This window comes from Zeus faber (assembly GCF_960531495.2).
Source record: "Zeus faber genome assembly, chromosome: 1".
NCBI classification, from domain to species: Eukaryota; Metazoa; Chordata; class Actinopteri; order Zeiformes; family Zeidae; genus Zeus; species Zeus faber.
The window spans coordinates 46,556,848-46,584,387 of record NC_137193.1 but is presented as its reverse complement, the minus strand read 5'-3'; the positions used below and the strand labels follow the sequence as shown (position 1 = coordinate 46,584,387).

At 43.8% G+C, this 27,540-nt stretch overlaps 1 protein-coding gene across 1 annotated transcript in view; it reads left to right on the top strand.

Moving 5' to 3' along the window:
• Positions 1-260: 260 nt before the first annotated feature.
• trabd2b (TraB domain containing 2B) overlaps positions 261-27,540 on the top strand; it is a gene marked incomplete at its 5' end in the record, with an annotated part of 83,171 nt that continues 55,891 nt past the window's right edge. Inside the window, 2 exons of the mRNA XM_080003012.1 lie at positions 261-368; positions 4,410-4,979. Coding sequence (XP_079859138.1) covers positions 261-368; positions 4,410-4,979 — 678 coding nt within the window. The remainder of the gene's footprint in view (positions 369-4,409; positions 4,980-27,540) is intronic.

The window sequence follows — 27,540 nt, the reverse complement described above, 5'->3', positions numbered from 1 at the left end:
GTCAACAGGCTCCAAACTTGCGGAGCGCACCGCGGAAACTCTCCAAAGACTCTCCAGAAGACTCCGGCAGGATCCAAACCAACAGACGGGACTATGGAGCCGGCGGTGCGGTATGGTCCAGCCGCCGGGCTGCACATGTGAGGAGGAACCACCGGCGCCGCTTGTTCATTTCCAAGTCTTCAAACGGGACTGAGAGCGGAGGGGGATTGGTAGACGTCCAGAGGAGAGACTGTCACAAAGTGTCCTCCCTTCCCGGGATGATGGTCTGTCTGCTCGGGCTCCGCTGGTTGCTCCTCGGCGCCCTGCTGCACCCCGCGGCGCCCAGGGGCGTACGGGTCGGACCCAGGCAGTGCGACGCACCGCGGTCGGTGAGTGCATGCGCGTACAGCCATGTGATGGATGTACACCGGGTCAGAGTTTTCCTGTAGTCCACTCTTAGTGACTAGTTACTTGAGACATGCAATGCAATGTCAAACACTTGGTCAAGTCGGACGCTTTTTTATTTTTATTTCTTTTAGTTATTACACTTATTTTACAATTACTATTTAGTCCCCCCTGGGGATTGATAACGTGTTATCTTATCAATTGCCAATAGGTAAATAATTACGGATACAATTTAATATACCAATACAACAAACAACAACAACAACAACAACAACAACAACAACAACAACAGCAACAATTGCTTCAATAATAAAAACAATAGTTTGATTAACCGTGTTAACTTTATTGACGTGCTCTGTTTTTGTTGCTGGAACACCTGGATTTCCCCAGGTTGTGTGTTATCGTTATGTTAAGTGTTATCGTATCTTAATATTATATATAATATATAGAATCTTATAATAATAATAATAATAATAATAATAATAATAATAATAATAATAATAATGAAAATGAATAAATACATATTATAATTAAAATTTCAATTATGAACAACTCTATTTCGTAGAGTCAGGAATAAAACATGAGGATAACGGTCGGCCCGTGGTGAATCCACATGGAACAAAATGTGACGATACGTTGCTATGGTGATGTACAAAGACTCCAATAAAATATATTAAACTAAATTATTTCGTGTCTTTTATTATATATATATATATATATATATATATATATATATATATATATATAGGATTTTAAGTAATGCATGTGGCTATACAAATGCAGCTTACTATTAATATTTTATTTCAAACTTAAAAGAATGTTAAATTTCCTCCAAAATGCATCGTCATTCATAGATTCAATCAATCATAAATATAAAGCGTCCAAGCAGGTTTGACAATGGATTATTTTTCATGGATATAATTATGGATATTGTTATGCAGTGCATTTATAGAGATCTGTTTCCTGGTCGTGATCAATGATCTTTTGGCTGAGTGGTCAACGGCTGATTACCTGGGCTCCACTGGCAATAGAAGCTCTTCTTTTATTATTAATTATTCATATTTAATTATGTTACTATATAAGTAATAACCTGAAGCAGCAACTTTACCGGACCAACTGCACCACCTCCATGTCCAAACTCTCCATCTGCTTCATCACTACAAGCACCAAACAGCCTCCATGCAACTATGCAATAAATAGATTATTATTTTTTTTTTTAATCAATCCACGGTCTTTATTTTAGCCATATAAGTTGATATTCCAGAGAAAAAGGCATCTATCGGGTCCAACTCCAAAACTCCAGGTCGCAGACTTGCACAGTAGAGTCGTCTTCTTGCCAATGTAACATCCGGTTGTAATTCTGTTGTGGTTGACGGCAAAAAATTGTAATATTTAAACTTTGCCAACTTTGCAAATGCTGTGTACCGTTGGTGTTACTAGTCCATGCTCTCGTCTATTAACATGACTTCCAGTTTGTCGTCTCCCAGTGTTCCCGTTACGTATTGTACTTTTTTGTTTCGTTCAATAAGGACATCTTAATACATCTAAACTTAAAACACACTTTTTTAATTGTTGTTTTTATTTGGAGGAACGGGGCACAGGGACACTGTTTTGTATTAGTTTTATTTGGAGGAACGGTGCACGGGGACGTGCAACGAAGTGAAGTGTAGGCCGCGGGCGTCCCGATTGCTCCCACTCCGAGTCTCCAGTTCGCATGGATAGGGAGACAGGGGAGCAATTTACACTCGTGCTTTCCGCTCCATGCATATACCCGTCAATGATCTGGATGCCTAGAGGATCCCTTTTGCTGATCACTTTTCTGACCTGACACAAGGCCCCCCCACACTGATCGTGCCCCCCCCAGTGATTGTGGGGCTAAACAACCGCATAGAGTGTTTATGCCAGCGGCCGGCCCTAGTCCCGAGCTTCCACGAAAGGAATAAAATGTGGACCTGGAAAAATAATACATGTTGGCAAGTCAAATTGGTGTCGCTCGCCAACTGTATGGCCGTTTATGTGACATAATAAAGTGGGGATTTGATTTGCACCCAGTAGGCTGGTTGTTTGGAGAAGTACAGTATATGGAAGCATTTGGAGTCTGAAGTTAGTTTGAAGATATAGCTTTGACACGTGAATTAATTAATTTAAATGTATCCTGTTGAGTATATTCAGAATGATTATACGCATATAATGATTGGATTCAATCATGAATTAAATTATGAGTGAATTCAACCAGAGTGCAGCAAAGATAGTGCATGCTGCCGCTCTCTCAAGTTCAATTTATTTGACTTTTCATAAATCATATCCAGGCCTGATCTCTCCGTCTTTCTTCCTGTCTATCTTTTGGTCTGTCTTTTTGTCTTTCTGTGAATTTATCATGATGAAGGGAATCTTAATGAGGAACTGCCCACACCACGCTCCCTCTGGCTCCGGCGCAAACTCCCCGCTTCACACGCAGCGGGCCCCACACCAGAGCGCGACCTCAAAGCAAAGCAGACAGGCTGTCGATTTTTGGCTTCCTAAAAATTATGTATTGTTAAGATATTGAAGGAGAACATTGGCCAATAATTATTGATCATATGCTTTTTTTTCATTTTTCCTAATTTGGAGCTGTTGTCAGGGATCTGATGGAGGCTTCCTGCTCCCTCTCCTCATGTGATTTGTAATACGTCAGTACAGTGCTTTCTGTTTTGTGTTAAAAGTAATTACTCCCATAAAAGGGAGCCCTTCGCGGCCACCCTCCCCAGAGCGAGCTATAGTGGAGAACTCCACCAGTTCATTGCTGGAGGAGACTCTCCTCTGAACCAGAAACTCTCAATCGCATTTTTTTATAGGCCAATTCAGATGAATCAAAAATATTTTAATAGATATCACCATGGAAATAATGGCTTATTAAATGATAGTCAAAATGCTGCCCATGTGAACATGTTTAAACTTTTCAGCATTTCAGATTTCAGATATGATATGTTGAGTGTGCCGTACAAATCAAAGCCCCCATGTGGTTTCTTAGCTAAAGGCCCCAGTCAATGTATATTTTGAGTTGAATATCAATAAATAATATTGCATATGCAATGTAATGCCCTGAAATTAAATATTACGGTATTTATTCATTTAAAAGACAGCCAGACATTGAGATAACACAGCTCAACACAAGACATCTTTAACTTTTAACAGTCTTCAAAACATCCCTAACCCTAACAACATGAAAAATAAACATATTCAGTAATGGGAGCTCTTTCAAGAATGAAGTTATTTTACGTTTTTCATCCCCAAAATATCAAGATGATTACATTTTGGCTCAGAAGACAAAATGCTGATGATGTTTGTAAATCCTTCTCCTTTTAATTTGGTGAATGAAAACAGAGTTATTATTTTATGGTGCCAGTGCTCATGTGAAACATTTTGCGTTAAATATTTACTTAAGACAAATTCCCCTGTAAACTCACAAAATATTACTTTTCATGTCGTTACAGATGTATTATTAAAAAACACCTTTACCTTCACTGTCAAAAAAATCAATATTAATACTTAGTGGTCCCTTAAGCAGTATAGGCTGCTCTCTATAGGACGGCTTTGTAGAAAAATGACTTTCACAAACAAGTACAGTATCATAGTGGGGTCAGAGCGGGGCCCAGGTTTCTTTCAGTTTTAGAATTTTATGAGCTCCAATACAGCAGGAGCCTTAGAAATGCTTCCCAGCCGAACGGAGGCTTTGGCAACCGAGGTATGGACCTCAACAATACTCGGGGGTCTGTTTACAGTCCATAAGAAAGCTCTAGAAACTCCCCCCTACTACAGCAGGATACACTTACTGTAAAGCACGAGGTAAGACACAATATGATTCACAGCCCTTGACCATCACCGCAAGAGGATTCCCCGACATTTTACCTCTTGACTTCAGTCTTTAAAACAATATCCATACTTGAGAAAAAAGATCAATTTAATAATTTTAGCAAAATGTAGAATTCCACAGTTCCTGTATTTTTCCATTTTTTAACTATTTATTGCTATTGTCTCCTCTACAGCAAAGTGACATGAACTCCTTCTTATGGACGGTGCAGCGTGAGCCTCCCCACCCTCCTTCCTACTTGTTTGGTACCATTCACGTCCCCTATACCAGGGTGTGGGACTTCATCCCTCAGACCTCGAAGCGGGCATTCGGTAGCAGCTCCAATGTCTATTTTGAGCTGGACCTAACGGACCCTCTGACCATCTCCAAGTTGACCAATTGCCAACTCTTGCCTCACGGAGAGAACCTGCAGACGCTCCTTCCCAGAGACCTATACCGCCGCCTCAAGCGCCACCTGGACTACGTCAAACACATGATGCCCTACTGGATGACGGCGGACCAGCGGGGCCGTGGCCTCTACGCCGACTACCTGTTCAACGCCATTGCGGGGAACTGGGAGAGGAAGAGGCCGGTGTGGGTGATGCTGATGGTCAACTCGCTGACGGAGTGGGATGTCCGGTCCCGGGGAACGCCGGTGCTGGACCTGTACCTTGCTCAGGAGGCGGAGAGGATGGGGAAAAGGACAGGGGCGGTGGAGAGGGTGGAGGAGCAGTGCCATCCCCTGAACGGACTGAACTTCTCTCAGGTAAGAGAAGGAACGCACGCTTATTTTCGCCCCCCTCTCACATTTCAACTATCAAATTCATACAGATGTACTAAAGGAGCGCAAACAGGTTGTGACATTTAAGAATAATGTGATGTGGCCAAACCCGAGCCTTCTCTAAAAATGGCGTGTGTGTATTCTAATGTGCGGTGCCAAGTCCGCATTCCTTCATCGACCCGAGTTCCTTTTTGCTCACAGAAAGTTCCATATATTCACTATTTTTCGAGCCCTTTGAACAGGAACCCCATAGTTCACAAAGAATGCAGCAAATATTGGAAAAGAGAATTGCTCAGGGTGTGTGTGCAGACAGACAGAGGGAGCTGCGTTCTTTGAAGGAAGCCGTTGGGGAATGTGGGAGAAGACAATGGCAGGAGAAAAAAAAAGTTTATTAAAACCTCTCCGCATTGGACAGTTTTACAGTTATGGATGCTCCTTTACGTCACTAAACAAACAATACCAATAGCTGAATTGGCAGAGAGGGTGTCAGACTGGGCGATGTGCATGCAAAGTAGATTAGATAAGGTGACAAGTGTGGGGAGCTTTGTGTTTCATTAAAGTAGACTGCCTGTCTGGCTATTTGTGCCATCTCTGGCTCCTTACCGTAACTGTAGACTGAAAGATGAGATAATTACTTGATGAGTGAAGCATGACATGCACTATATCGCGTTTTTTATTTCTCCTGCTTTGGGAAGTTTATGAGGAGGAACATTAAGTCTATTTAAAGATAAGTTCATGGATTGATGAATTGGGGGTGTCACCATGTTGGCAACTATTTTTCCAAATTCTGGGGGGTCCAAGCAACGTCTGTGATGAGCCTAGACGGGAGAGGAAGTATGTGATCCCTTAATTTATCTTCTGATATGATCTTTACACAAAGAATGTGCGAGTGTATGTGTTTGTGTGTGTGTGTGTGTGTGTGTGTGTGTGTGTGTGTGTGTGTGTTGGTTTGAGCATACCATACACACAATTCAAACACAGACATGTGCTCAACATGCACACCACACACAGACACTTTTTCAGCACGCCTTGCAAAAAGCCTTCAACAGGCGTTAGGAGTGAAGAGCAGCAGAATGTGCTAAGGCCCAGACCTCCATGTGATGAGCCAGGAGGTTCCAGGGCTAATTTGAGAGGCATCGAGCCCACACAGCTTCTCCTCTTTCATCAGCACCTCCTAACTATGCTGTCAAGACCACGCAGCCGGCCTCGCACATGCCCAGATGCCTCTCCAGCCCTGGAAATAGGCCTCAGCGAGACACACTGTGCTCATATTTGTGCAGTGTATTGTGCACGCCAAGCGTGTTTCTTACCTGTGCTGCCATTTTAGGGTGAGAGAGAAAATCTCCTGCATGATCTTTTGACATCTAAATTTGATGCATATATTTGGTGCTGCAACCACCACAGCAGTTGGCCTTAATAACACACAGTTTACAGTAACACAGTCTTAAATGATGCAACAGGTACTAAGTTGCTGTACAGTCTGCTGAACGCATCATTGTGGTTTTTTTGGAAACCTCCATTTGACTGTGATTCGAATCAGGGGAGCTTCTGCGAGGGGAATTTTTCTTTAATTCACAGCGGTGAATAAAGCTTTCGAAAGAGACAGGTGTGTGTACAGATACTGATAACATTTTCATCGCTGTGGAAGTACATCATAGAGGAGGATGAAAAATAACTCGGGTCTCACCCTTACACAGAACGAGAACGGTCGGACATCTGAGGTTCTCATCTCTGGAGATGTATGAGAAACAATTCAGAGCTGAAATGAAACTGACATGGAAACCATTATTCTCAATTATTATAATTTGCAATATAATCTGAACACTATGGATGATTGGATCCTTCTACGCTTGATTGGAACGCCGATGAGGTCAGTTAGGAGGGATAGAGAGAATATAAAAAAGAAAGTGCGTGGGTGGAGAGGTGGAGGGAGGTAAAGACAGAGGGGAAAAAATAAAGCTGTGGAACTGGCTAGGGAATAGAAGAGCAAAGAGACTGATGTGCATCATGTCAGCGATAACTGTAATCTGAAACATGACCACCACTTACGAGGAGATCTGACTTGGGAAAGGCTCCAAACCCTGCCGGCCCACATATTATTTGTTCCCAATAAAAGTAGCTGCTTACAATATCCTGTAACTTTGCTGCTCTGGCGTCACTGAGGGGCTCTCAGAAACATGAATGGTGGTGATTCATCATCCGCCGCAGGTTTTTTGTTTTTTTTCTTTTTCTTTCATAGTCACCTGGTCCCAGCGGTGCCAGCGAAGCGGAGCTGTTCTTGAAGTAGTGTACGGTCCTTTCCAGCTACACCTCAACCCCGGCTGCCCAAGTTGTGGACAGCTGGCGTCATTGGCTGGGCCACTGCCAGGGGTCCCAGGACCTAAAAGGAAGTCTGGATGGGTACGGGTAGAGCAGTAGAATGGGTAGTTGGAGTAGGAGTTGGCGAAGTGGACACGTCATAGTGCACTGATTCTATCATTGTCTCTCATCGAGAGTGAGAAAAAATTAAAGGGGGAGATAGAGACAGATAGATGGAGGTAAAAAAAAGAAAAGAAAGTGCCAGCCTGAGTGTGCCAGGCCCTTGAGAGGTTGGCAGCGAGCCCGCTAGACAAAGCTGTCTGTGAGCGGCTAGGAGCAGAACTCGTTACGGGAAGGATAGAGAGTGAAGGAAGTGTGGAAACAAACAGCAGGTCGCAGTGCATGGTTCTCCTCCAGCGCTGCGGAGACCGATGTAGGTCGACAGCTGGGTGGGCCATCGAGTACCAAATGCTCTCCAGCGGCACCACGTGGGACGGCTGGAGGAAACTGCCTCGGCTAAAGAAGGTGCAAGCTGTAAAACTACTGCTCCAGGGGTCAGTGTAACTCGCCATACTTTTTTCTCCCCCAGCGCTATTGTTCACTTGTGTCTGGAAAACGTCTTCTTAGCCGCATGGCTGTGAGAAGTGCTCGACTCGCTTCCCATTTCCACAGGCGTCATAGCACTGAGATGATCTTTTTCTTGATTATGCAGATTGTAGGAATTCAAACATTGATCAGGGATGGTTTACCACAGTGGTATTTGAGGGTGAGGGGTGGAATTTGGGGGCGGTACAACTTCTCTTGTTCCGAGTGTATAAACACTCATATTTATTTGCTTTGGGCCGTATTGCAATCAGAGCTACTGGCCCATGTCGGGGAGAGGTGACATCATTACGGTGGCGCCTGTCTCCTAGGCTGGGGTCAGGGGCCACGGTGGGAGGTGGCAGTGGCGCTGAAGAGCGGCAGAGCGCTAAAGAGACTGGATGTCTGTGTCACCGAGCTGGGGTCAGCCTGGGCAGCGCTCAGCGGGAGCGGAGCCGCTCGGCCATTCCACTAAGGATGAGGCTCTAGCAGCGAGGGGCTATTTTCGCCTTGCTGCGGCCTGGTGATGGACAGGGCGAGGGAAAGAGGGACACACAGGAAAGACGGAGATAGAAAGTTTCAGATAGAAATGGTCGAATAAGGCAGAAGAAGGCTTAGAGGCAAAGACAAAAAATGAGAGAGAGAGAAGGAAGGCAGCAAGGAGGGAATAGAGAAAGAGTAAGAACAAAAGAAAGAAAGAGGGAAAGAATGAGGTTGAGATAAATATGAAGGGGAAAAAAAAGACTTTAAAAGAGAGAAGTAAATGACATAGAAAGAAAGAAAGAAAGAAAGAAAGAAAGAAAGAAAGAAAGAACATAACGAAAGCGGAAGAGATAGAGATGAAAACAGAGACAAAGAAAGAAAGACCAGGGGGAAATAGTGGGCTCAGTGTCAGTTGAACATTTCTATTTCAGACGACACTGCCCTGGTGAAGACGTTGAGCGCTAGGTCCCACACACTCTGTGGTCAGAGTGCGGAACATCTGGGTGGGAGATATGGTCACATCATATTATTATTTTTTTCCTTTTTGGATCGGGATATTGTATCAACGTGGAATAAAGAGGCTCTGCGAGAGCATCTAATTGGATGACATACCGTGGTCAGCGGGGGAATTCACTGTGATATCTTTTTTGACAATGAATCTGGAATGCAATGACTGCCTCTAATTTTTCAAAAATGATAAAAAATTGATTGATCCTAAAACAACACTGTGTAAATGTTAATTATATATATAAAAAAAAAAGAATAAACAGATAAAAAAAATGAACAAAAATGTTTCCAATCTCTCCATGCAGAGCGTATGGTGTGGGCTTCAATTAATATTTATGGTTCATTGTATGAGCGGGAACAAAAAGAGCAGTAAAGTAAAGAGCGCTCCCAGCTTGGCTTTTGGGAGAAGTCTGAGAGATAAAGTTGATTGAAAATAGGAATCTCATGTGTCATATCGAATCAGGACGGAACTCTTCACGCTGTGTTGCATGGACGGCATTCTCCTAAACAAGGTCTTTTTAACAGGAGGGGATTTAAGTAACATCCAACTTCACCCCTAGTCAAATATTTACATTCCACGTTGGATGTGTAAGACGTGGGTTTGGGGGTGATCTGCTGGTGGAGAGATGGAAAAAGTGTCTCCACGCTGCTCCTCTTCTCTCCCTCCTCTCCTCCACCTCCTCTCCTGCACCTCCTCTCCACCTCTCTCCTTCACTCCTTGACGAGGCCTGAGGCTCTGCTTGTCTCTTTGTTCAGCCATTGCTCATCTGTGCATACGTGCGCCCGCACATGCATCTCAAAACAAATAAATACAACAAAATAGGTACACACAAACACACGCACACACACGCACGCGGACACACACACACACAGGTACTCACAAAACATGTACACATAGACATAAATATACAAAACTTACACATAATGATATGTTCACACACACACTCTCACTCACACACATCTCTCCACACATACAGTAAACGCACATACACACAGACATTTGTAGACAAACACAACTTGCACATAGTGACACACACACACACACGCACGCATGCACAAGCATACCCCCCCCCACCACACACACACACATACACACACACACACACACACACACACACACGCACACACACACACACACGCACACAGACACACACACACACACACCCACACACACCCACGCAAACACACAGATGCTCACACGTAACATGCTTACACGTAATGATATGTAAACACACACTCACACTCGCACACATACACACACACACACACTCACACTCTGATACACACACTCTCACACGCCTCTCCACAGATAAACATACATAGGCACAGACTTAGTGTATGGTGAAAAACACTACTTGCACATAGTATGCACATACACATGCACACACACAGGTGCGCATTAAAATATGTACACACAGACATAAATACACAATACTTACACATAATGATATTATGTACAAACATACAAACACACTCTGATACACACACACACACATACACACACACACTCACACACACCTCTCCACACATAAACACACATATGCACAGACATATGTAGACAAAGCCCACTTTCACATAGTGACACACACACACACACACTCACACACACACATGCACACACACACACACACACACACACACACACACACACACACACACACACACACACACACACACACACACAAACAGGCAGGCAGTGGAAAAAGAGGTGGAGAAGTGGGTGGTGACGCGGGAGTGGGAGATTACCTTCAGAGTACGCTGGCGACGTGCGTCCTCTCTCTATAGTGTGACATCAGAGGGCGTTCCACATCTTAGCTGTAATTACCTGCACAAATATGTGGAAACTGGGAGGAAAGCGCTATCGGGTGGATCTCTCTCTCGACCCCGCCGGCAGCAGACTACCGTCCCATCGCTGCACTAATGACTTAATAAGCTCTTTAATGACCAAATAGCCCACTGCCATCCAGAAGCACTTAGACTATTATGCACTGGCCAGAACACTGCAGGCTGGCGGCAGGAGCGGGATGGTGTGTGCTGCTGTGTGTGTGTGTGTGTGTGTGTGTGTGTGTGTGTGTGTGTGTGTGTGTGTGTGTGTGTGTGTGTGTGTGTGTGTGTGTGTGTGTGTGTGTGTGTGTGTGTGTGTGTGTATGTGTATGTGTGTGTTTGATAATGTGCGATAACGCTATGAAAATTGTAAAATAGTAAAGACATTGAGTAATTTGTCTAACCTGTGAACAGAAGAATCGTATTTGTATATTCTGTATATTTTAATATTTCTATCTATTTCTGTCCTGTATTTTTCCGCTTTTTGTGTATATTTGGCAATTTCTATATTTTTTTATATTTTTTTATATTTTGTTTGTATTCTTTTCTCAGACTGTCAAGTTGTTTTTACACGCTAAACATCGGTTTATACTGTTGGCACCAATAATCATGACAAATTCCTCGCACATGTGAATGCACCTGGCAGAATAAACTTCTCCAAACTCTGATTCTGATTCTGATTCTCAATCTCATTCTGGTGTGTGGGAAGAGAGGTGCCAAGAGAGATGTGACACTGTAAACCGCACAACCGGAGTAGATTCACGAGGTTGAGTTGAAGTATAGTTTTGTTGAACACCTTTGATTTCCTCTGCGTCACTAGCGTATGTTCAAACCTGTGATCTGACGTTCAGATTAAACTGTTTTCCTGAGAGTGAAGTCAACTCCACTGTATCGTGCACAGAATTAAGCTTGTGTTTAATCTGAGCGCTGCTCTTTGGGCCTCCTGCTTCTTCCTCTTCTTCTTCTTCTTCTTGGCTCTTGGGAGCACACTGCCTGGTGCACCTGGGAGAACTGCCATTCTTGAAAACTATCCTGGAGAGCCATCCTACACCTGGAATGCTGTCCTGGAAAACGGTGCAGGAAAACAGTCCTGGATAACCGTCCTCCTCTTTCTCTCTTTATCTCTTGTTCTCTCTCTCTCTCTCTCTCTCTCTCTCTCTCTCTCTCTCTCCGTCGCCCACCTCTTCCCTCTCTGGGCGATGGAAGGAGCACTACGTATCTTCTGCTTGCCATAAAGTGTGCATCCTTTGAATTCATTGATATCTCATTTCTTGTCCCCTAAACTTATGAAGACACACACACACACACGCACACACACACACACACACACACACACACACACACACACGCACATTTTGTCCATTCCAAGCGTAAAGGTGGAGAAAAAAAGTCAAATGTCTTTTGAGTGGCAATGGACTCTGAAAGTTGTATTAAATAGCAGTTTAAATGGTTTTCCTGTACGTGCACACCATTACACACACACACACACACACACACACACACACACACACACACACACACACACACACACACACACACACACACACACACACACACACACACACACACACACACACACACACACACACACACACACACACACACACACACACTAAATTGATCTACATCTGTGTATTTGATCTGTGCTCTTTAACAATGGAGCCTGCAGTGAAGTGGCTGGTGGCTGTAGAACTTGTTATTCCACAGGCCGGCAGGTAGCTCCGTAGCTTCCAGGAAGGGCGAGGTTACCTCCAGGTTGTCTGGTGTGGAGGCTGATTGATCACAGACAGGAATGTGACTGACTGATTTCCTGAGAAACCCACTTGCCCCTTCTGGAATGTTGTTAGTCTGTTGGGACGTAGGCTGTATTCCTCTTGAGAACCAGGATTCCTTTACATGGGGGGATCATGGCAGAACGATCAGTTGTGAATGGTCAAATATGAAATTATCATCAAGATTACATTTCCATTGGATATACAGTAACTAGTGCATGCCCGTTCAAAATGTAAGACTTTTTAAGACATTTTAATGGCACAGTTTAACAAAATGTCAATGATTCCCTCCTGTTTTCCACAATGGAAGGTGAAACTGACGGTTAAAGTCATACACTGTCTTTTTGACTCAGTCGCAGAGCCCTGAAGGCCCGGTCCCCGCTGGCTTGCCGTTCGCCGTTTATTGAAAGTTTATTAATATTACACGTGTTCCGTGTCTAAATTGCAGGACATACATAAATACATACATGCATATAGACAGACAGAGAGACAGAGAGACAGACAGGCAGACAGACAGAAATACAGAGATTCCTTCCTTTATAGTTAAATGCAATATAGATGATGAGTTGTTTTTCTAATTTCATGTAAGTTTTTTAAGGGTTAATATTAGTATTATGGGTGTTTTTTTAATTCTAGATTACTAAATATCTTTATTACCTGTTGGCCCTGAACAATTATCGGACATAGCATGAAGAGCTTAAAAAAAACATTTAAAAGCAATTAAAAAAAAAAAGTCATATATTCTACATGGTTCTGGCAAAAGTATTGTGAGGAAATGAATGGATGGCAAAACTGATGTGAAGCAAGTGTATCGATGAAATGTCGAACATATGTGCACACATTTATATGCGTCCATGCATATAATGCCTGCATGCATATATAGATTTATATAAAAATGTACTACATATATTATATGTAGCATATTTTTACTTCATTATTTCAAATCAAAGGGAAATGTGGAACAATAAGGCATCAAAGTGAACAACACATGTGTTGATCAACATTATGCGTGGTTACATGTGGCTACATGTGGTTATCTGTGGTTGTGTGTGGTAACCTAAGAGTGTCTGAATTTTATTGCCACACTTACTTTACTGTGCTTTACTTCACAAGCATCTTGGAAGAGATGCATGAATGTGACAGTCTTCCCATTTTTCATGGTCAAGGCGGGGAAACAATATTTATTTTCCGTTTGCAGGAGTTAACAGTTTACTACAGTTTTCTCCATCTGTCCCTATTAAGGCATTTTGAAATCAAGCATAAACCAAATCTTGGTTTATCTTGCTTATCTATGATCTTTTCCTAGTTTTTAACCAAGAAAACTATCAATCATCTCTAGCTTTTTAACATTTGGGCTTGTGACAACATTGCTCTAACAATGACATACGTGCAATGCAGACGTGTGGCATCACATCCCATAATACCGGCGTATTTTGCCATGTGGATTGTGTGTGTGTGTGTGTGTGTGATAATCTCCTATTCAGAGAACATGGACAAAAATTGCCAAATTGTGTCGTGGCCTTTTGCTTTCCATGTAGCAGGATTGGTGGCCTTAGATCAGCTCAGTGGACTGGATATTACCCTCCCCCCACACACACACACACACACACACACACACACACACAAACACACAGCGCTGCTCGGTCATAAATAGGTGCCAGGAGAGAATTATTGTGTGTGTGCATGTGTGTGTGAGTCAGTCATCACTGGGCCTGTTGAAGCTTACGGCCGCATTAGTGGAGTCCTCTCATTGAACCCAGTTTTAATGCGACCCATGCGTCGTCCCCCCAAACCTCCACCCCTCACCTCCACCCCCCACCTCCTCCGCCCTGTCCCCTGTTATACACAGCCCAGTGGAACACTTCAACTTAACTTACACCCTCTCCCTCTCCTGCTCCCCTCGACTCCCCTCACCCCCCTCAACCAAACGGTTACCATGCCTACTTCCATTTTCACCGTCACCGACCTTGGCTCTTCTAATGACCTGTTTTCGAGCTGATAAAGCGTGTGTGCAGACTATCCTTCCTGCACTAGAACTGGGTAGTTTGGCCAAAAGTATCATGTCACATCAAGACATTTTTCATATATTAAAAGCCACCACGACACCATGTGGCGTCTTATTACAGTGTAATTTGTATTTGATAGAAGAACATAAGATGTATGTTCTTCTATCAAATACCCCCCCCCCCCCCCAAATTGTACATTTCCACTTTAATGCAATTAATCAATTTTGTTTTGTTATAAAAAGAGAAATCAAAGTATCATGACGATAGCAAATAGAAATCCACCTTTAAATCCAATCTGGTACCCAGCCAGTTTGTAGAGCACAGCTGTGCTCCACAACCATATTGAGCTCTTTTCTGGGCTGTCAATGTTTCTCTTCCAAGCCGCTTCAGACAGATTGATGTGAGTACTCACTACGCTGCATCTTAAAGGCCTTCAGTGACTTCATCAGCCTGTTCTATGTCAGATTATCTCTGGCACTTGAAAACGGAGTCAAAATGAGTTTCAGATGTGTAGCAGGTGAGCCAGTGTAGTGCATGTACAACATTAGACCCCGCAGCGCCTCGTTGGGGGCTCCTGCACGGCCCCGTAAGCCTACGATTCAGCTTGTTAGGTATGTTACTAAAGTTTCACAATGTTTGCGAGGTTCCTGGAGTACCGAGGTCTCCCTCGCAAAAGGAGCCGCAAATGGAACCTGGTAATCCAAGCTCGGACGACGGCTCAGCTTCCTCCTTCTCCGCGATGCCAATCAGGCCACCACGTCGGTCCCCGCGTCCCCGCGTCCCCGCGTCCCCGCCCAATTTGAAAACCACCAGTTGGAGCCCTTGAAACACAGCCTCCACTCGTAAAATTTATTAGAGTGCGTATAAATCTCCTCATTCCTGCTGTCTCCCCCTGTGAAATATGCTGGAGTGAAGCCTGCTTCAGCTTCCCCATCTCAGGGTTCCCCTCAGATCCTGGTCTCACACACCTTCTCCTCTCCAAGAGAGACAGGGAGATAGAAAGTCCAGAAGGATGATGGGCAGGCAACGAAGGTGGCAGCAAAAGGCAAATAAAGATAAGCCAATAGAAAGCCAGCAGTGGGAGGACAGGTCAACCGCAGGAAGCTCGCTGAGAGAGAGAGAGAGGAAGGGGGGAAGATGGGAAGATGAGAGGGAGGTGGAAAGGAAGACTGGTGGGCAGAGAAGGGAGGCAAAGCAGGTCAGCAAGGAAGAAGGTAGAAATGAGCGGGAGGAAGAAAAAGTGCTGCAGTTAAAAGGAATACAGGCACGTCAGCAGCTTGGCAGGGAGGGAAGAAAACTGACAGACAGACACACAGAGCGACAGGGAGGTGAGCAGGAGAGTCAGAAGTCCAGTTGAGTCAATTCCTAGTTATTTGTACAGCCTTCCATCACAATTACCGTCTCAAAGGGCTTCACGAGTCCATGTGAAAAGACGGATTTGATGGAACCCACTTACACTTCAGCCCTCAGAGGAACAAGGATGAGGAGGCAACTGCAGAAGGTGTTCAGCGTGTTGAGTGGGCAGACAAACAGGGGAATAAAAATAAACATTGTAACAGACTAACCAGTGAAAATTAAGAGGAATGTAGTACAAAAGTGGAATTATCATATAAGGTGCGTGCGAATAGTCCATCCATTAGGAACCATTATGGATTATGGAACATTATCCATTATATTCATCCAGCCATCCTTCCATTTTCAGCCCTCTTGATCCAGTTCAGGGTTATGGTATGTTCAGTAACAACCTCCCGGTTCCTCGTCCGCTGTTTTCCTGTTAATCTCCGTGCAATATTTGTGTTTAGCTACAGCGTGTTCATGAAGTTCTTGGGGGGATTTGGGGAATTTGCAGCATTCAGACCCCTGGTTCACCTTTTTCAATTCTTATTCCCAGGGTTTGCTCTGAGTGGGATTGTCGTCAGAGGGGGCTTGTCGCCTCACTCTTGCCCTCCAGGTGACCTCACTCCATCGCCCAGAGCCACCAATGCCACTTACTCCCACTGCTGCTGAAAATGACTGTTGTGGGCAGTTAGTCAGTTAGTTAGTCAGTAGCAGTAGTTTCTGCTGGGTTTTTTTGTGTTTCTTTTGTTGTTGTTTACAAATTTTTATGTCTAAAAATGAAAGGTGAAAAACTAAAATGTATGTTTATGTTCATGTATTATTATTATTATTAATAATAATAATAATAATAATAATAATAATAATAATAATATCAATAAAAATAAAATAATTAATATTATTATTATTATTATTATTATTATTATTATTATTATTATTATTATTATTATTATTAATAATAATAATAATAATAATAATAACAACAATAATAATAATATCAATAAAATAATAATAATAATAATAATAATATATATTATTATTATTATTATTATTATTATTATAATAATAATAATAATAATAGTAAAAACCTCTATTTGTATAGCTCCTTTCATTAACAACATGTAACTAAAAGTACTTTACATTAGTAGCAGACCATCAAATAGTAACAATAAAAAAGCAAACAATCAAAATGCATTTAATAAAAATAGGAAAGTATTGCACAAATTTTCAAATTTGGGTCATTAATTTACACCTCGAACGATGGCGATCATTCCTTAGCGTATGTTTTTCAATCACTATTAATCCTCACAATTGTTTAGGGCCCTTTTCAGTGGATTAACTATCATATGACCAAAGTATGAACAGTGGAGTTTAAGAGAACAATGAGAAAAGTCAAAGTAGAAGAGGGAAACAACTGAGGGAGAGGGGAGAGTGGAGGAGATAGAGGGAGAGATGGAGCTGGCAAGGGTGTCATCCTTTGTTTTTCTTGTCATCTGCGGATTTGAAATATTGGCTGCCTTTGCTGTTGACGTGTGACCTGGTCAATCCCTACCACAGGAGAGGCCACTGTTATAAAGAAAGAAAGAAAGAAAGAATGAAAGGGGGGAAAAAGGGATTGTAAGAAACAGAAGGTAAGAGCCGGAAGAAACACCATGTGGGAGACGCAGCGCAACACAAAAGATGAAGGGATTGGAAAATAAAATGGGTCATTTTGGTGAAACACAGGAAAGATTGAACTTTCGGCTCTCCATGCCAAAAGAATGAAAGAAAAACCAGCAACCAGGATGCTGCCGGGAAGTTTTTCTTATTCCTCTCCTTTCCGGGGGTTTGGGGTCGTTTCCCCCCATCGTCTCAGATCTCGCTCAATTTCACATGTCATTCATCGCAGCGTTTTTTTCCAGCGCGTTTCCCTCTTCCACCTTTCCCAAGTCGTGCACCCTCTCTTTGCATTCAGCAGAACAGTTTAAATCAAACACATGGCAGCGTTTACGGACGGTAAATGAGATGAGAAATCAAATTTGCTTGTAGATTCCTCCCCGGGACGGTGGTCCCTGAGGGTTGGCGTTGTTTAGGGATGATGGGCAGCTGGGATTACAGCACCAGGCTGGTTGGGTGGGTGGAACGGGGACACGGTGGGCTTCAGGGAGAACTCAGAGGAGACAAAAGACGGAAGGGTGGGGGACGGGTGGCTCAGACCCTCCGTTTCTTTTGATTGTTTAATTGTTATCTTCATCAATTTCCCTGACACTTTTCTCCACTAATTTCTCCATGTGGCTACAACTGCACTACTCTTAAAAAAAATAAAATAAAAAATAAAATATATATATATATATATTTTTTTTAAATTATTATTATTATTATTATTATTATTATTATTATTATTATTGTTTTTATAAATGGGGCCATTCTCTCCTCCCTCTTGGCTTGATGTTTTTCTCTCTCTGTCTCTCTCTCGCTCTCTCTCGCTCGTCTCTTGCCATTTTTCTCCCCTCTTTCCATCTAAAGTTTCAAAGCTTTTAATTAGGTTGCTGTAAAGTAGAATACAGTTAACAAAAATAGTTTGGTTTTAAAAAGTAAGCAGCTATGCAAGATCAAAACGTTAGGAAAAGAATGCACATTCCTCATTCCCCCTGCGTTCCTTCTCCCCCATCCTCCATCCTTTCCTCCTTCCCCCTGTTCCGCGTTCCCTGCCTCTATTCCTCTCTCCGTCCTTCTCCTCCACCTCCTCTGGGCTGTGCATCATGTGACCGTGTGTAATTGGCCTGTGGTTGCAGCAGAGTTGTGCAAACAGATTAGCGGGGAAACACATCAGCCGTGGGGCTGCGGAGGTGAATGTGTGTGTTGTGCGGATCACAGATGTGGGACTGTGTGGGAAACAGTTTGATGGAGTAAAACCTCTATTAATGGTGAGCAGGTGGGGTGGGGCACTTTTTAAACAAACAAATTAACAATTGAAGTCACACAGAAGGCGGCTCTGGTTGGGGATTTGAGTGACAGTTACGCACGCACACACATCCACACCCGCAATTTTGAGTTCAATTATACAGTAAAATATTCTTGAGGTTCATATCTTTAGGGAATGTAAATAAAATGAAATTGTGTTTTTTTTTGCCTGGACAGATTCCATTCAACAAGCTAACGGTCAATTTGGGGATCAAACAGAAATGTAAACCCAGCAAGCTTGTGAGTGTAACTTGGGATGGTAAATATCAGAACTATAATAACACAACTGTGTGAAAAACTGACAATTCTGTGGACAGCAAAGACTAAGATGGTCAGGTGGTGAACAAAAAAATTAAATAACAATATTTGCACACTGACAAAATGACAGAAAACTTTGACACCCACGCAAGGGAAATGAGGAGTAAATAGGATTCACACAATTACAACAAATCACAATAAATCACAATTTCATAGTCACATATATTAGCAATATTTTTTATTCCACGGGGCCTGATTTGTTATGTCATGGATATATTAATCTAATGAGAAAACACAGACGGCACAAGTCAGCACAATTCGGTGCCGATATGAGATCACAGCAATTCTATTTATACTTCTCAAGGGATCCATGGTGTCGAAAAAACTAATTAGAAAAAGCAAGCCTTCCCGAAGCAAAGTTAAGGAAAGACGTTAACGGAGCAAAAGTGTACGGAGGGGAGAGGGCCATGACAGCGTTGCTCCTTCCAGATGCTTGAGTCTTCCACACTATTCAAGAGTCACATCCTTACTCTGAAATCTATTGTTATTTCCAGTTCTTCACACCAGTAAGGCCGTAGGAAAACAGACAAATACGTCACTAAGTGAGCATTCCTTGGATGGAGCTTAGGAAACAGAGCGACAGAGATATATTAAAGACGGGCGGAAAATAAGCAATAAGAGCTGTGAACATACAAAGCCATTCAGATATGGGAGTTGAACTTGGCCGGCGAGCAGTGTTGTGTGTCAGATGCAGTAATTGGTTTCTGATGCTCCTGTCAGGCCAGTGCCAGACCACCTGCCTGGGGGAGTGATTCAACAAGGTGTCACCCAATTTGGATCTGGACGGCCACCTTCGCTGCTCTACTACTTACCTTTCAGCACAATGTGGGAGAAACTTTATTTCAACAGTTTATTACAGGAAGCAGAATTGGGTGTCAAAGTGTACACGACCAGATAGTATTCGTCAAAGATCAGATCACCAAAGATTTTATTTTTTTATATAGGGTATGGGACAGAACCAAAACATGAATTAACAAAATCAATATTTCCTGCAATGAATTAAACTGTTTTACTTCAATAAATATGAGTTAAATATGAGTTCAAATGAGCCATGGAAGTTCATTTGAGATTACAAAACTTTACACAGTTACAGTGAGAGAAAAATTGTCATTGGTTCCACTCAAAAAATGTGCTTTATTTTGTGAAACCACATTTTTTGGGGGAGTTGCTTCAAGTCACGAATACATTAAACATTGAAAAAAGCTAAAACATGTATAGGTTCAACAAAGGAAAGCGCAACCAGTGACTCCAATCAATTATTTATTTTCAGTGCACCAGGAAACCCTGACAGTATTAAGTCACAGACTATTAAGTCAGGTCAAAAGGTCAACATATAAGATAATAGGTAAGTCAATTGACAGTGAATGCTTCTTTTTAATAAAATATACGTTGACTGAAATAATTGAGACAGAGATTGAGTTTGAGGTTCAGTTCTAAGAGGGACTTGTTTTTTCTTGGCCCGTGGCTTCCTTATCGGGGGTTCACCGAATTTGCTGTGGGTGCTATAGATTCTGCTTGGTACAGGTTCTACTGTGATAGTTATCGGAAGAAAAGGTGTTTCTTTGACCACATGCTTATAAATGATGCAGCCGGTGCATTTTTATACCCACTCCCTCCCAAAAAATGATCCAATATGCAATGTGAGCCAGGCTGAACTGCTCTTAAGACCTCAATCCCCGTTCCCCTGCAGATCTGCATTAACAAATCCCATGTTTTCGCTAGATTTTCCTCATGTTGATTCTCCGAGACTGACGGACAGACGCCGCACGGAGAGCGTGCTGCTCTTCTCAGCCAAGGGTTTGGATCTCTGAGAGAAGCTCACGGAGAGCAAGTGAGTTTTGGAATGGGAACCACTAGTCTGTTTCATCCGCTTGCCAAAGAGGCAAAGGGGAGGGCAGAGTTGGGGGGGAGAGACAAAGAGGAAACGACACAGGATAAAAGAAAGACGGAGACAGAGGCCAGGCCCACGTCAGAACCTTAGAGGCTCTGCAGTCGGCCGCCGCGGCGACGGCCAAGTCAAGCACTCGAAAGCGGTGTGAATGACTTTTAAATGCCTGCTAACAGCCGGGGTATTTCATGGGATTGAAGGGGATGGATAAAAAGGATGGAAGGATAAATGGGACCGTCGGAGACAGGGAGTGTTGGAATGAGGAGAAGGTGTGGACGGGAGCTCCAGAGGAACAGGACATCATGGCTGCTGGTCCTGTAGTCTACAGTCACCGTGACTTTGACCTCCTCAAAAACAAAAACAAACCAAAGGGAGTGATGGAAGTCAAATATAACGTTAAATTAGTCAGCGTTAAGACGAAGGGGGAGCTAAATGTTTTGCTGATGCTCTGTGGCTAGATTCCTTCTTGCGAGATCATTGAATCTGACACATATTTCCTCGGGTTTGCCTCAGATATTCTTCCCAAGGTTTCATATTTTTAACCAGAACGACATGACCGATATCTCAACTTTGGCCAAAACTAACTAAAACTCTGTGTCTGTACAGGATGTCCATAATAAGTGCTTATTCTGTATATGGATGCTGTTCAAGGTGAGGCATTGCATCAGGACCATAATGCATTGCAGCCTAACACAGTATTTTCATCCTGAAAAGAGTCGGTGTCTACCCAGCACAAGAAATACATTGGACGCATACATTATCCAGAGGAAGTTGCTCCAAACAATAGGACGGCATCGCTCCTGACGGAACTGAACCTTGTGTTCTCAAAAAAAAAGCTTTGAACTTTGAAATTTTCCCGTCAAGATCTGTGACCAAAAGGTCTGCGTTCTGCAACCCTTCTCTGTCCGTTGAAGGTCTGTCCCCGGCCCTGGACCGACGAAGCGCAGGGATATACAATACGACACGACATAATGTATCACTCAGAGCGATGGAAGTATAAAAATCATTGAAAGAGCGGTTCTGTTGAGGCCGAGCGCCAGAACCCGTGTTTATAGCGTTTATTTCAGGGCAGAAGGACGGATCCAAGCGAGCGGTCAGGTCATGTGAACCACGTAAACATCGCTATCAGACCTCGGCAGCGCTCCTGTTTATAGAACTGTCCGCGAGTCAAAAAAGAGCTGGAAAGCTCCCTGGAAACCGTTGGAAGAGAGGACGAGAAGAATGTGGGGGGTCAGTGAGAGATAGCGGGAGAGCGAGGGAGAAAAAGGGGGGAAGGAAAGAGACAATGAGAACAAAAAGAAAGCGCCAAGGAGACGGAGAAAGAGAAGAAGGATAAACAACAGTGAAATAGTGTTTATTTAGTTTTTATTTCGGTTCGGTACAGTAGAAGATTACCTCCTCCAATGACCCTCCTCCCTCTCTCCCTCTCTCCCTCCACCCTCTCATCCCCCCCCTCCCGGCCCCCTGAGCCACTCCGGTCCACAGGGAAATTAACAACTTACAAGTTTAACAACTGCAGTACTCGAGTAGAGTTTCGCAGAGTTTCTACGTTTCGCGCACATCTGAATTTGACATTAACCTCAACTTGGAGATGGCGGTGGTGGATTATGGTTCATGGCGACAGTATCGATCGTTCTTGACCTCTCCTCGGGTAAAGGAAGAAAAAAAAAAAAAAAAAATCCAAAACAGACATAACTTAATGGACAGGTACTTCACCGTTGACTTCAAAACTGTGTAACAAAAAGTCCTGGCCCGATCACCTCGGAGAAATATTTCCATCGCCTCTTTTTTCTCATGCCAGTTCAAAGTAGCCGGCTGCCAGATTGGAGACATCAACGCTAACATGGTGTCAGGCCCATCAATACTAAAAGTGTCGTTGAGCAGATTTAGAGACGTGCTCATGGTCCTCTCGGCTCACACCACACCCTCCTTCCGCGCGGACCCTCTGACTATTCGTCAAAGCCCATCTGCAGGTTCTGTGTGTGTGTGTGTGGGGGGGGGGGAGGGGGGGGGGGGGCAAAATGAGTCCAGGGAGTGTAAAGTCTGGTTTTAGTCTGCAAGATGTTTCAGGAATTCCATCCGTCTTCACTTGGGCCAACCTGGAATGGTGCAGGAACGGGAGATCTCTTGTTGGGAAGATGCCAGATTCAAAAACACACAAGAAAAGAGAGAGAGAGTGAGAGAGAGAGCGAGAGAGAGAGAGAGAGAGAGAGAGAGAGAGAGAGAGAGAGAGAAGCACCACCACATTTAGGCCTCATATTATTTTAGGCATGTAACTTGAAATCATGGACATGGACATTCTCCTCCACTGAAGTAATTAGTGACTCCCCGAGCAATTTTCTGTGACTATCTTGTTTATGGAAAGAAGGAAAAACCCTCAAAAAGTGAAATGCTTGTCTTGGATTAGTTGCAGCCATTAGTGAAAATAACACAAAGTTATTGTGGATGAAATCACTTTGAACGGTCCTGGATCGGGGTCAGTTGTTGCGGGGCAGCTCTGCCCACCCAAGAGAACCTGCTGATCTGGCTCTTGTCAGAGGCAACTGGGTTCCCATTTCTCTCCCGGAGAAACCTAAATAAATTCCTTTTAATCAGCCGTGGGTGCTTTGGGGGAATCATGTAAGGAAGGAATGTAATTGGAACTTAAAGTAATATTTTGTAACACATGGTACATTTGAGTTAGGTAAGGCTTGATGCCTCGCTCCCAGACGGCCTTTGATATATTCCAAGGGTGATCTGGGAAGAGGACTTGATTAAGATGTAATCATGTCATTAACCGAGCAGCCACGGAGCTTTGGAAACGTCTCGACCTCCCCTCTGCGAACTAGGGAAACCTGTCGACTTCTCAGCAAACGATCAAATAAAACCTCCCACTGTATCACAAGAGCTCCGTGGCCTTTCTCTTTCCACCCGTCACCTCCGTCTCCTTCCCTCCTTCCCTCCTTCCCTCACTTCCTTCCCGCCCTCCCTTTGGCTTCTGTCGCTCTGGAAGTGCTGAGCGGGAGAGGTCCTGAGTTCAGCCGCTCTGAAAGGGAATCCAAACCGCGTGCTAACGAGAACGCCAAGCCTAACAGGGACTGACAGCTCATCACACTGAAGAGGGCTGTGTGTGTGGGGAAGAGTGTGTGTGTGGGTGTGTGTGTCTTTATGCCTATGTGTGTGAACGATGTACATTAGTGTGTATATGCATGTATGTGTTTGTGAGTGTGTGTATATATATATATATATATATATATATATATATATATATAATATGTGCGTGTGTGTTTGATTTTTTTGAATGCGAGTGTGTCAGTATGACTCTGTTTGGGGCGTTGGGGGGCTTGAGGTCAGGGGTGCTGCCAAAGCGTGCCAAATATCTGTGTGCATTTATTTTGAGAAGGCAAACATCCCTGCTGCAGCTTAATAACTCACTTATTTTGTCACACGCACGCGTGCAGGAATGCTGCACTTCGCAAGTAACACATCAAAGAGGCTCACCAGCACACGCACACTGATAATTATGGATATGTATACATGTACACACACACAGACACACACAAACACACACACACACACACACACACATACACACACACACACACACACACACACACACACACACACACACACACACACACACACACACACACACACACACACACACACACACACACACAGACACACACAGAAAATGCTAACATAGGTCAAAAATGACAATCTAAAAAAAGCCCAAAAGGTTAATGGTCCACGCCACACACCAGCTTTCCCCAACCGTCTATCTGCACCCAGATGAAAAGCAGATGAGTTGTCGGGGCGTCGGTGGAAGTAGAGAGAGAGAAGGAGAAGGGGCGAGAGAGGGAGAGAAAGTGCTGAAGAGTAATGGAGCAGGGGGTGGGGGGTTGGGGGTAAATTAAGAAAGTCAGACTGAACGACGAAGAGAACAGAGTGGAAATGGAGAGAGCCAGAGAGTGAAAGTGCTTGAGTGCAGATGGACAGAAAGAGAGAGAGAGGGGGGGGGGATAAAGGCAGCAAAGAGGTCAGGGGGAGCGAGGGAACAGTCAGCCTTTTTCAGATGAAAGGAATCCAGTGAATCCACTCAATGATAAACATGTGTCTGTGTCACCCATCCCCAGAGTGTGTATGTGTGTGCGTGTGTGTGTGTGTGTGTGTGTGTGTGTGTGTTTGAGGGGTGTTGTGTTGTAAACCGTTATCTAAGCTGTGACTTCTTCTTACACAGTGTGGAAGATAACGCACGCACGCACGCACACACACGCACACACACACACACACAAGCACACACACACTGACACCCTGTCATCTCACTACAACAGTATCCTCTCTGCCTCTCTCCCGCTCGCCTGTCTTCACCTCCCTGCTCTGAATGCGATCCGTGTCCACTCATCACTTCCCTTCCGCCCATTTCCTCTGGCTGTCTCAACTACATTTTCTTTCTGTCGCGTCTTTTCTTTTCTTGCCTTCCCTCCTCCCTGCCTTTCCCTCGCTTTCCTATTCTGTCCACTCAGCTCTTATCTTCTCCTCAAATTCAGTTTATTCTCTCTCTCTCTCTCTCTCTCTCTCTCTCTCTCTCTCTCTCTCTCTCTCTCTCTCTCTCTCTCTCTTGTCCCAAGAATGTCCTAGCGCCGTAACTTCCTTCTATTCCTGTAGAACAAAAGCAGTGTCCTCTCTCCTCTATCCGTTTCTCTCCCATTTATTTCGTTCTCCGAGTAACCACGAGCCACCGATCTTTGCGGTTGTGTGTAAAAGCAAATATGGCTCCTTCAAAGATCCGGTGTTTTTTGGGGGGCAGGGGGGCCCTCCCCCCACCTTTTTGGAGATAGAGAAACAGCGAGGTTCTATGGCTCTCTGTTTACCTAGCCACCTTCCTGGAGCGTTTCCATGGTCGCTGCATGGCCTGAAATGAACCAAGAGTGTTTCCCTTTTTTGGGGATAGTAGGGGGTGGGGGGTGGTGTCAATTAGGGAGTCTGAGACAGAATGGAGAGATATAAAGAGGGCAGAGGGTGAGTGGAGAGTAGAAACAAGGAGGCAAGAGCCTGATAGGGAAAGAGATAAATGGGGGAGGTTTTGAAATAGAATTTTTGGGGGTATTAACATTCTTGTGTGTGTTCCTGTTATTCAAATAGAGAAGGCCCTTCACCACAAACTTTTGTGTGTGTGTGGGTGGCTGTGTGGATGCCAGCACTGCATTTTATTGTGTGTTATTTCCTTGTGCTATTTCCACGGTAATGGTTGCGGTGAACTTGGTACTTATTCACTGATGCTAGAAAAAAAAAGCTGCTGTATTTCACGTCAGTTTCTACATATACGGACTGTTACAGCGTGTGGTCAGAGCATTTCTGTGTGTGTGTGTATGAAGTGTGTGTGTGTGTGTGTGTGTGTGTGTGTGTGTGTGTGTGTGTGTGTGTGTGTGTGTGTGTGTGTGTGTGTGTGTGTGTGCTTGTGTCTAGGCTACTCACCCATGACCAAACTCTGCCAATTGGGTCACTGGCAAACATTTATGCATGAAGGCGTACACACACACACACACACACACACACACACACACACACACACACACACACACACACACACACACACACACACATACACACACACAAACACACACACGCACACACACACACCATTTCCAGCCAACTGACGTTGACAGACATTGTTTCCAGCGACTGTGTCAATTCTACACTTTGTGGAGGATTTAAATTTGTTTTAAATGTGTTTGGCGCTGTCCACCCATTCATGTTATATATTTTTGTTATTATTTAATTCCCTGTGTGTGTGTGTGTGTGTGTGTGTGTGTGTGTGTGTGTGTGTGTGTGTGTGTGTGTGTGTGTGTTTGTGTGTGTGTGTTTTTGTGTGTGCATGTGTGCGTGTGTGTGAGTGTGAGTGTGTAGGCTTGAGACACGCTATCCTTAGTCCAAATAACACATTCACCGAGCTGGGATTGGACTGCTCAATTACTGTCAAAGCCAACGTGGAACTGGTTCTAAACCAACAGTGATCCATTAAATCCCAGTGTTAATTAAGATAGGCTTTGGGACAGCAGGGAGTGTGGTGGCAGGATGGAAATTGAGAGCTCTGTGAGAAAAGCTCCTGTAATCGGAGACAAGGAATACTATAGCCGTGCTCGCATAACAAATGCACTGAGTCACAGAGACATGCAGCTAATTAAAGAAGCATTTGTCTCATTCATGCCATTCTGGGGCTGTTCTTTTACTCCAGAGCTCAATCTTTCAATCTTAAAAAATGATCGAAATCCCTGGTCTGGAGGACACATGCTCCCAGTACCTACAACAAAGAGGCTTATAATCCTCTCTGGGCTCAAGTAAAAGGTTTGAAGAAACACCGGTCTGTTCTACATCCCAGAACAGTCCAGGATCTCATCTCTTACAATCACAAGCAAATAAATGGCAGCTTTGATGCATAATTGTTTCCTCTGTGGTGAATCTTGGCACATTATGCCAAGGTCTGTGCGCATTAGAGTATGTTGGTATGTGTGTGTGTTCTTTGGATGTGTGAATTCTTGCTTGTGTGTGTGTGTGTGTGTGTGTGTGTGTGTGTGTGTGTCTGTGTGTGTGTGTGTGTGTGTGTGTGT